The sequence below is a fragment of the Cynocephalus volans genome, chromosome 11 (assembly GCF_027409185.1).
Source record: "Cynocephalus volans isolate mCynVol1 chromosome 11, mCynVol1.pri, whole genome shotgun sequence".
Lineage (NCBI taxonomy): Eukaryota > Metazoa > Chordata > Mammalia > Dermoptera > Cynocephalidae > Cynocephalus > Cynocephalus volans.
Genome location: NC_084470.1, coordinates 101,841,354 through 101,853,306, shown reverse-complemented (window position 1 = coordinate 101,853,306; position 11,953 = coordinate 101,841,354). Strand labels below are relative to the sequence as shown.

Below are 11,953 nucleotides of genomic sequence, written 5' to 3'. Positions count from 1 at the left end.
TGCAGCACACAGTGCTTATTAGCTCCTGTGCGGCCACCCAGCACAGGCTCCTTGCTGTGTTTTAACCTGGTCCACTCGAAAACATTTTCCAGATAAAAACGGAAAGAACTCTAAAAATGTGTAGGTATACCTTCTCAAAGTTAAATGTCAAGATGTAGAACTAGTGTGTTATTTTCTCGATACAGATTATGATGCTGTTTCAGTGAAGGAGTTAATTGAACTGATTAGTACATAGATATAATGAGAAAAATATTAAAAGACGGATAGTCATTCTAAAAGGAGGAAATGAAGACAATTACAAGTCTTTACCTTCTTGCACATATTAAAATGAACTAAATGTATGATTCATTTATTAAACTCTGAATTCCAGCTGTGAGTAGAGGCAGAAGGTACAGCTGAGAATGTACAGGTAGAAACCACTCCCACTCTTCCAAGGGGAGCCTGGGAGGGAAGGGACAGGGAGACAAAAGTTGGTAAATGTGGGAGAAAAAATAAAACAGGAGATAAGATGTTGAATTGTGGTGAAGGGAATGGTAACGTTGCCTTGATGGAGACAGGAGCTCAGGGTAGGCTCTATTTGAGTTAAAGACTGGAAGTAAGCAGGGAACAAAGACTAAGGGAAGAAAAAACTGGAGAGCAGCCAGCAGCACAGAGGTCTCTGCAGAGAGTGCTGGTGTGGTCAAGGGACTGTGGTAAGAAGGCCAGTGTGGTGGCATTGATGTCAGTGGGGGAGAGTACTAAAAAACAAGGTCAGAAAAGTCACGGAGGTCAGAAGTACGGCCTCGCGGGCCATTGTGAGGACTTTGGCTTTTATTCTGGGTGACATAAGAACCCACTGGTGAGTTTTAAGCAGAGAAGTGATGTGATCTGACTTATGATTTAACTATTCTGACTGCTTTTTGAGTGTAGACTTTATCAGCACCGCACTCTCCCGAGTGAGCCACGGGCCGGCCCTTGAGTGTAGACTTTAGCGGGCCAGTTAGGAGGCCACTGCAATAATCCAGGTGAGACAAGGCTTAGACCAGGGTGGTAGCAGTGAGTAGTAGGAAGTATTGTCATTCTGGAAATATCCAGAGAATTTCTTGACATTTAATGTGAGTTGTGATGAAAGGAGATGAATCCAGAATGATTCCAGTGTTTTTGGCCTGAGCAACTGGAAGAATAGAGTTGCCACCTGCTGAGACGGGAAGCTTCCAGAAGAGGAGATGTGGATGTGTGTGTGTGCATGTGTGTTGGCAGGGGTGGGGGGCGGGTGAAGCACTGAAAGCATTAGCTAAATTATGATTGAGATGTTTATTAGGCATCAAACAAGAGAGCAAATAGGCAGTTGGATCTATGAGTATTTAAAGCCATAGGGCCAAAGGAGATCATCAAGAGAGTAACTAGAAAAACAGGTCAATCACCGAGCCCTGAGGCACTCCAATATTGAAAAGTCAGAGAGAATATATGGTCCCTTAATTACATTATATACTTTGGAACTGTTCTTGATAAACAAGATTTGGGATTTTTAAGAAGCAAAAAGTGGAAGTGCTCATAAGAATTAAACTGAGGTAAAAAGCTTGTAGCAGGGAGTATCTGATTCACTGAAAGATCACTTACAAAACATCCATGTCTAGGCACTTGGTGTGAAGTTGGCAATGCTCCCAAGGTTTTTGTAAATAAAAATAAGTAGATTACAACTGTTCACTATTGAGCTGTCTCTATATGACAGGCACTGTGATTTCAAAGATGAATTTTGCATAGCATATTCTAGAATGCCCATTAGGTGGCAGAAAAACATTCACTAAATCATCTGTGAGCCAGGTCTCTCTCTTCACACACCCCCACCCCCTGCTGCCAGGAGCCCTCTGAATTAAAAGATGTATGTGTTTATTTAATGCACAACACTGTTATGAGAACAGAGACTAGTATTTTCTTCAGCAAGCCAACAGATATCAGTCTATAAAATAATAGGGGTGAGTAAGGTGTGTGGGGGATGGGTGTGTGTGTGTATGTTTCATTTGGTTTGGAAATACATGACTTCAGATGGTCTTGAGAGGAGTAAATCAACTATAATGACACCAGTAGGCCTTATTTTTAAACTTTTGATATTTAAGCTTTTTAGCTTGGTGTGGGGCAGAGGAGAGCTCAGAAAGTAAAAAGCAAGAAACACTCTTGGAAAAATGGAGACAAGGTGTCTTGGAACTAGCTGATGTTTGAGTTTTCTGCCATACACCAAGTCACTAAATCAAAAGCCTCTTCTGTTTCAACTTCTTTTCCCACCCTCCTAAGGCACTGGTCCCCAAACCTGCCTGCACATTGGGATCACCTGAGCAACCTCAAAAATACTGACGCCTCTGTCCCATCCCCCGAGATTGTGATCTAAGTGGTCTAGGGTGTGACCTGTCTTTGGAAGTTTTTAAAAGACCCCCAGATGATTCTAATATGAAGACAAGTTTGAGAGCCACCGGGTTTAGTCTATGTTGAATGTGTAAACTATAGCAGACCTTCCTACAACTCAAACATGCTCCACCCCGTAACACACACGCCAGAGAACCCTTCCATGTCAGCATAGTCATGGGCTCTGTACAGCCTCAACTTAGCTGTATTAATTTATCATCTATTGAACAACTTCCAGGACCTAACTTTCTACTGCTTTCAACACCAAATATAACTAAATAAAGCAAAAGAAAAATACAGGAATTAACGTGAGTTGCTTTTTGAAAATGTTTTTATTTTCTTTTGATTGTTGTTGTAGAATGTGTTTTATTTCTTAAGGCACTGATAATATTTACTTTTACAATAGTACTATGTTTAACTTATTGTTGTTCTTAAATACCAAATTAAATGGGTATTTTTTTGCTGCTCTTTGGCATCAGAATCTAAATGGTAACACCTATTTTTTATTGAGGCTTTTCTGTGATATACTAAGTCAGGGAAAACCATGTAAATCATTCACTTCTCCTCAGAGGTCCCTGAACAGGGCAGGTGTCACATCACCTTGCTGTGAATGACAAATTTAACCCCTGACAGGCCTTTTGTAACTCTGACCTTTGACAATGGCCTAAACTCAGCATTGTACCAATAAGATTTGCATGTATTCAATCATGTTTGTATTACCCATAAAACATTTTTTAAGTTCAATATGCCAGTCTTCATTTTAATAGATGGCAGACAATCTATTTACATTTATTATGATTACTGATTTATTTGGAATTATTGTTAATATTTTATTTAGTGTTTCTATTGACCATGATTTTTCTTTGCTCTCTTTCTCTCCTCTTTCTTGCCTTCTGTCCGATTCATTGTTTCTTTTCTTTCTTTTCTCCTACTGGTTTTGAAGCTATCCCTTCTAATTTCATTAGTTTCCTCGCTACCTTTAAATTGTTAATGTGCATACTTAACAACCTACCCTACGCAATCTATTCCAAAACAATGCTTAGAAGAGGCCATCTCCTCATATTTTCTGTTATTGTTTTATATTCAGTACTGCTTTGTCTTTATACCATCCCCACTAAAATACTGAGTCAATACATACTAAGATTTGTCAGCCTGTCTACTAATTTATTTACTTCTGCTGCTTCCGTCTTACTCTTACCTCTGGGTTCAGTTTCCTTCTTGTTGATATACAATCTTACATTACTAATCTTTCAATGAAGATACTGGAATAGTTAAGTCTCAGTTTTTATAAGTCTAAAAATATTATTATTTTTCTCCCTCTCGATTACTGTTTAGATGGGTATTGAATTCTTTTTAACAATTATCCATTGGCTTCCAGTCTCCATTGTTGCTGATTTGAAGTTGGCCATTGGTCTAATCATTACACCTTTATGACTAATCTGCCTTCTCTACTGTAAATTTAAAATTTTTTCTTTAGTTTTCATGATCTAGGTTTAATTTAATTTTTTCTTATCCCTCTCGGTATTCTGTATGTTTCTCAGACTTGAGTCTTTCTTCAGTTATGGAAAATTACCTTCAGTCATGGCCATTACCTCTTCAGACATTATCTCCCCCGTTGTTTCATTCACTTCCTCTGAAACTCCCCTTAGTCATGTGTTGAACTTTCTCATCTATCATTTACGTCTTATAAGTTTTCTTTCATGTTAAACATAGCTACTATCTTTACACTGTATTATGAGAGCATTCCTCAAATTTCTTCACTATGTTTAATCTGTATCTAACCTACTCTATGTTGACTATATATTCATTTCTAGAATTTCTGTTCAGTTATTTTTCAAGTCAACCTGTTCCTTTTGGATATTACATTTTGCTTTCTTTATATGTTTGAATATATTAAACATATTCATTTTAAAATTTCCTGTTCTATTATTTCCAGTTCTTGGATGAAGGCTCTCCCGATTTTTTCATCCATTGAACCCTTGCCATGATGGTTAGTTTCTTCGTGTGGTTTGTAAGTTTTTGCAATAAGCACATCTTCATCAAGGCTGTTTTTAGTGGAGACTTAGCATACCCTGTCTTGCTGAAGTATCCCTCCAAGGTGGTTTTGTTTTTGCACCTGACAGAATTCTGGGGGTTACACTGCCTTTATGTCACTCAGCCTTGTTTTAGGTCCTCAGATTACATAAGAAGTATGAATTTGGGCCCCACACCAGCATGTGGTACTGGCCTGGAGTTCCAATTTTTTTCAGGTTACCATGTCTACCTATGTTGCCAGGAGATGGCAAATTACTTTGCTACTTTTGCAAGCCAAGAGTAGCTTTTCTAGTCCATATTTTATAGATAAGATAGTACTTTATTATCTTAGTTTTATGCAGGTATCTTCATTTCAGCTCCCCATATTCATGGGATCTGTGGTTTGGACTCTCCTCTCTGTGTGGTATTAAGGCTCCAGCCCTGAGGCCTGCGTCTGGTTCCAAAGCCTCAGTTTCAGCTCACACACTGGTGCACTGGTGCCGTGTTCTCTCTTGTTCTGACACCTAGGCTGCCCTTCATGCCTTTGTCACTTTCTTTTTCTTTCTTTCCTTCGTTCCTTCTTTGTTCGTTATCTCTCTGTCTCTCTCTTTTTCTTATTTTCACAGTGCAGCTATGATTTAATGTTTTTGTTTGTTTAACTTTATCCAGAATTTCTGTGTGTCTGGAACAGGAAGGAGAATTATTCCATGTCAGCTCAGTGTGCCGTATCTGCTGGTATAATCTCAAAATATATTAGGTATTAACTAAGACAATAAGTGTGTTTACAACATTAGAACAGTGCCTGATATACACACTGTTAAGTAAATGATAGTTACTGAATAATAGCAACTTTCATTAAACATTACCATTTGCTAAGAATTGTTCTAGCTCCTTCATTTGTCTTTTCTCATTTACTCTTCATAACAATTTTATAAGGTTGGTACTATATCATTCTATATAATTATTTTTGAACATGAGAAAACCTAGGAACAGGGATATTAAATAATAGGGCTTTAAATCTAGGCAGTCTGGCTCCAAATCTTTTCGGCTTTATTGAGATATAATTTAAATACAATAAAATTAATGAATTTTAACTGTAGGTTTTGATTTGTTTTGACAAATGTATGCAGTCTAGTAACCACCACTATAATTATGATATCTCTTAGAAATTTTCCATCATCCCAACGAGTTTCCTTTTGTCCCTTTGTAGTTAATCTCTTCCCCTGACCCCTCACCTCTAGCAAACACTGATCTGTTTTCTACTACTGTAATTTTGCCTGTTCTAAAACTTCACATAAATGGAACCATATACTATGTAGTATCTGGATCCTTTCACTTAGCATAATGCTTTTGAGAGTCACTCATGGTGTTGCAAATACTAGCTGTCTATTACTTTTAATTGTGGAGTAGTATTCTGCTGAATAGATATACCAAATAGATTTTACTTATCCATTCACCAGCTGATGAACATTTTAATTGTTTCCAGTTTGAGGCTCTCACAAATAAAGCGGCTATGACCATAAATATACAAATCCTTAAGAAGACATATGTTTTTGTACTCTTAGTTAAATATCTAGGTGTAGAATTACAAGATTGTATAATAAGTGTGTGGTTAAATTTTAAGAAACTGCTGAACTGTTTTCCAAAGTGGCTGTACACTTTTCCTTCCCATTAGCAATGTATGAGAGTTCCAGTTGTTTCACATCCTCCCCAACAACTGGTATCATTAGTCTTTTTAATTTTATCCACTCTAGTGGGTATGTTAAGATAACTCATTATGGTTTCAATTTTATTTCCATAATGACTAATGATATTGAACATCTTTTTATGTGTTTGTTTGCCATCTGTAAACCTTCTTTGGTAAAGTGTCTATTCAAATTTTTTGCCTGTATTTTAATTTAGCTGTTTGTTTTTTACCCTTTGAGTTGTAATAGTTCTTTAAATATTCTGAAAATAAGCCCATTACTGATTTTATACTTTGCAGATATTTTCTCCTTTCTGTACAAAATCTGTACTATTAACCACTTCCTATGTTGCCTCTCTATATTTATTGAAATGATTGAAAAACTTCTGCAGGGCAATGGCCCCTTCCTACTAGCAGTTGTGGATTTTGTACTTAATAAGGGGTAAGAAAACCCTGCTGAATTTTTTCTTTGAAGATCCAAAGTTCACATTTTCATTACTAGTTGAATCTCTTCCATTTTGGTACAGAACTGAACATCCTTTATTGGATTTGAAGTATTGGTGAGATCACGGCTGTGGTTTACCTCTGAACCCTCTGTCTATACCATCCATTGAAAATAACTAGACACCTCTGAGCTATATAAACACTGCCCTGGGCAACTTGCCCTAAGGCATCCTGTTTTTAATTTACTAGTTGTTTTGTTTCCTTATGAAGAAAGACAGTTTCCAGCAGTTAGAACTAGAGAGGAGAGGACCTTCCAAAAAGACTACTCCCAAAAGGATTATCTGTTTTGCTGATGGAGACATCATGAAAGAATGTAGCATGGAGGACAAAGAGGAGGAGGAGGAAAAAAAGGAACAGAGAAAGAATTCAACACTTGACGCTGTAAGCTTATAATGTCAGTATTAGTGAATGTGGGACCAAAGGAATGAGAAATTGAGCCTGACAATGTTTGTAGAAAGTACATACAGTTTTGAAGTTCCTTTGTTTTTTTCCCTGTGGCTGGCCAGTATGTATACAGTTTTAAACTAAGTCCTTGGTCTCCTTATTTGCTTTCTAGATTCACGTATAGACAATTTGTAATTTTGATAATTTTAGTTTTCTCATCTGTCAGAGAGAAAATGGAGCATATTACAAAGCATTTTGAAATCTCTGCATAAAAGTCTCTGCAGTTGCCACTCTGTTGTTAATTACTCTCACTTGATTCCTCTTTTTTTCAGTCCAAACTTTCATGGGGGCCCTATCTACGGTTTTGGGCAGGAGACGAATAGCTAGTGCCTCATTTTCTAGTAAGTACTCCTAAGGTTATTTTTTTTCTGTCCTAAATACATACTGATAGAACTCAGAGCTCAACGGGACTTCCAGTGTTGGCTCCGCTCCACAGCATTCTGAAGTGATGATCTGGCGACTTGTAAATCTACTTTAACATTCCCAAGCAGGTAGAACCTCACATCTTCAGAAGGACCCTTCTATCTCTTGCCAACTGTTGTTAGTAAATTCTTTCTTATCTTGGCCTAAATCTTGTCGTCTTTTAAAGTTCTTCCCATTGATTCTAGTTGTTTTTCTTAGAGCCATACAAAACCAGCCTATGTTCCTCTTTTATAGGACAGAGTTTCAAACATTTGAAGACAATAGTCAGTTCTCCCTGAGTTGACTCTTCACCTTAATAAACTTTCAAGTTTAAAAAAAAATTATTGCTATATGATACAGCTCTAAGTTCCCTCATCACAATCACTTAATTATAAACATGAACTTTACTGACCTTTCCCAGGGGCATAATGAATGACCTAAGTGGCTATTTATAACAGATGAAATACTAAATCTTATTTTGCTTGGCTTTTGCCAATTTTCTCTAAAACACAATTGGCAACATCTGATTACTCTTTCCTTCTAACTTGCATGTGCTTGTGAATATGACAGGGAGGAAAACTACTTTAAGAATCTGAGAAAATATAAAATGTAGCTCCTAGAAACTGACCTTTATTCACTCATTAAGAAAACATTACTGAGTGCCTACTGTATGCCCAGCACTACACCAGACCCTGGGGCACAGAGACAAATGACACTCTCTGCTTTCAAGGGGCTCAAAATCCAGGGATACCATAGACCAGTAAGTACACCCATAATTATAATTTGTTGTCACAGTTGCCAGGGTAAAAGCAGCACAGGGACTATGGACTGGGAGACTTGAGAATGCTGACACATGGAGGAGACACACTGAGGCGACCATGAAAATGGCTAGGAGTCTTTAAATTACAGTAAAAGGTAATGATGGGGTGATTTAGTCAGATGGTATGAGCCTTTAAGGAATAAGTTCTTTTACACAAGGGTGGAGGGTTAGTGATTTGGGAGTGATATTGGGGACCCAAGTGAAAACCAACCCTACCCTGACCATAATGCATTGGCAAAAAAAAAGTGCTGTCTTACAGAGAGCTCTGTGCTTTAGTTAAGGCAAGATTGTTGGAAGAAGTGATGGGTTGTAGAGGGAGGGAGCCATGGCCATAGGTCTTCTGACCTGGCCATAGGTCAGACAAAAGAGCAAAACTCAGCATGGGATTGAGAGAGTGGAGGAGGACAGGGACTACAGTGATTTGCATGCTGGGCTTTGACTTAAGAAGGCAGGGATAGGCTGCATGGGGAACCGGGCCGCCTTCAGCTTCCAAACAGATCGCAGTGTTAACGTGCTTGCGCTTGGGGCTTCGACTGCAGTGAAGGCATAAACATGCTAGCAGTCAGTGCTCTGGTGTCTACACAGAGATTTTGGATAGAGTTGGAACCCAGATGACACTGGTAACTAATTTTTTCAATTTAAAATTCTAGTAGGTCATAAACAGGAAAGCTTCCTAAGATTTATTCTAATATTTTAAAAACTTCTCTTCTACACATGTACTAGGCACTGTGGCAAATAAACAGAATAAAAGAGCTAGAATAATTTTTTTAAAGATAAGACAGAGCATCACTTTGCTGGAAAATATAAGCAATATGACGAAAGGTAGAAAGAGCCAGGGAAATCAGAAAGTCCCATAAATGGATGCAGTTGGGGAAGGTGGGGGGAGAAGTCCTATAATTTTAAGGGAAAACATTTCTAAGAGACATCTTTAGGAAACTGCTCATTATTCATGCGAAACCTTAATCCCTGACTCTAACAATCACAGTGGTGAGCCTGTAGGCCACCTTGCTACTTGTGACTGGAGGCAGAGGAGGAAGGCCTTGAACTACCGCTAAGAAGAGTATATGAGGAGAGATTTTCAGAATACTTAACAGGTATAGCACATAGTATAACATAATCCCATATGAAGACAGAAGACTTGACAAATTTCCTCTGAGTCCTAGAATTTTTTGAGAGTCCAAGGCAATTGAAATCTTTTGTCATCCTTAAAGTTAAATGTAGTAATAGATCACTTGCAGGCAAGTTTAAACTCTTGGCACCACAACTGATGCAAAGCTTTAGTTATTAATTCAGTTTACCCAAGTAATTGTTCTTTCTTTTAGCATGTGAATTCTTTGGTACAAGATTTGCTGTCTTCTTTGGTCTTACTCTACCTAAATATCAGTTTGTGTTAAATGAGTACTATAGGATACAAAATAAAGTATGTGACATCCTGATGGGGACACCCAGGGCCCTAAGATGGGAGTGTTGGTTGCTCCAACTTCAAGCCGGTTTAGAAGAGTATTTTCTCACCTGGTAACCATGTACTACAATTTCACTAAGCTCCCAGGTCAGACTGACTTATTTTTCTAACGCCCGTTGCCTTATGACGAAGATATTTGCCTCACTCTTGTGAAATTAGGATGTTATGAGATGGGGCGTAGAAGAAGGCAGTTGAGCACAAAGCCTGAGATTGCTTAAAGCAAAAGCTTCTTCCACGGGCACTCTACAAGAGGTGGGTTCGGAGGTGTTAAGTTGTGCACTTGAACTTTCCTTATTTCTCTCCATACCAGGAAAGTGACAAGGGAGGTAGAAAAAAATGGATCAAAGACCCAGGCAGCTGAGGTTCCTAATGAAAAGTGTCACCTGGAAGCTGGGGGCTGAGATATGGGACCAGATGACAGGACACGGCAGAGGCCATTCCCCAGTGGAGTGCCTCTTCTGCAGAGGACCTGGTGGCAGTTTCCAGCCCATAACAGCAGCAGAGGCTGTGGCTCTCCTGGATGTCTGTTCCTCAGCCACTGACTACCATGGCGACAACCCCACAGGTAGCACTTCTGAGCCAGGTCTGATTCTAATCTCCTTGTGATTTGTTCTCAAGCAGCCAGGAATTGCAAGCAATAATGGCAGTAACTTCAGATACTTTCTCAGTATAAACTTTAATTTATAAGTCCCTTATCCCAACTCTACCTTAGTGATCCAAGTCCTGTTTGTATTAACATTTGCAGTGGTATAAATGCCTTAAGGAGCTTTGGGCCTGGAAGTTTGGGGATGAAATTCTTTGTCATTCAGTAAAGCTCTTGCTCCTCAAAGAAAATTTGGAAACCACATAAATATATACCCTTTTGGGGTTTGACGTAAGGTGTGTACTTCCAACAGCCATCCTGGCTTAGTTGGGGCTTGCTTTACAATAAGCAAACATTGCTAATAGCTCTGTTACAAGATTTTTATCAAAGTCTTTGAAAATTAGGTACATCTTCCCCCCAAAAAACAGAAAAAGATAGTGTAAGAAAAATAAATAACTAAATATTTAAAAACACAAAAATAGAAACAAAAACATTAAAAATAAATAATGTAAACTATAGAAAAGTGGATGATTTCAATGGATGATTTTTTTGTTTAATTGTCAAGAAATTTTCAAAATCTGGAAAGATCAAGTATGGAAATCATAGCTAGATAACACAGATATTGCTGGCCAGCAGCAACTGTGATATGGTAGAAAAACACAGGACTTGCATGCAGTAAGAAGACCTGAGTTCAAGTTTCAGTTCTGCCATTGAAGTTGTGTGATTTTAGGTGTCCAGATTGCTAAGCCCTAGTCTGCTTCTTTGTAAAATATGGGTGGCATTTATTTGCTCCTCAAGGGTTATTGTTAAGCAAAAAGAGATAGTAAATATGAAACACCTTTAAAACAGTGAATACTTGTTGTTAATATTTAATTAATGACAATCATAAACTGTTATATTAGTGGTCCCCAAAGAACCATGCTTTCTGGAATTCATGCCCTTGTGTGGTCCAGGCTTGGCCATGGGGCTTGCTTGAGCTGGTGAGCTGGTAGCAAACATGCTGCAGACAGAGCGTTTGATCAGCACTTGAAAGTTTGGGCTTGCCATCTTGGAAAGCTCCATGTTGTGAAGAAGCTTGAGCTAGACTTCCTAATGATGAGAGGCCACATGGAGAGAGGACCCCAAAGATGGAAGGTCATCTTAACACCTTCCAGCCCCAGCCAGGCTCCCAGGCAAACACAGCCACATGTGTGACCTTCTGCTAGCCCATGTGGAACAGATGAGCCATCAGCTAAGCCCTGTCAACCACAGAATCATGAGAAATAGTAATTCACTGTGGTTTTAAGTTTGGAGTGGTTTGTTATGCAGTTATATACTACTGAAATAATAGCTTTGAGAGCAGGGGAAGTGGGAACTGGTTTGATGTGAAATCAAGCACAGAAGAAGGCCCAGAGCAGAAGATGTGGCTAATCGAATATACTGGATTATGACAGATTATGCTGCACAGACACTCAAAATCTCAGTGACTTAAAAAAGTCCACTCGCAGTTCAGGTGGTTTCCCAGACCAGTGTCCTCCACGTGTCAGCTCAGCACTTCGTGCTTCCTTGATCTTACAGTTCCTCCATGCTGTGATGCCCTCAGGGCTGCTGAGCAGGAGTGGGGTGGACAGGTAAGCTCTAGCAGTCAATGTCTCCTTGAAGAATGAATCACGTAACTTCTGC

The 11,953-nt window shown here is 38.8% G+C and overlaps 1 protein-coding gene across 1 annotated transcript; it reads left to right on the top strand.

Moving 5' to 3' along the window:
- The first annotated feature begins 6,784 nt into the window (after positions 1 to 6,784).
- FAM177B (family with sequence similarity 177 member B) lies at positions 6,785 to 10,201 on the top strand. Its single transcript, XM_063113438.1, is given in 6 exon segments — positions 6,785 to 6,961; positions 7,297 to 7,338; positions 7,341 to 7,365; positions 9,569 to 9,670; positions 10,024 to 10,101; positions 10,104 to 10,201. Coding segments are annotated over 6 exon segments (522 nt in total).
- The last annotated feature ends 1,752 nt before the right edge of the window (positions 10,202 to 11,953 follow it).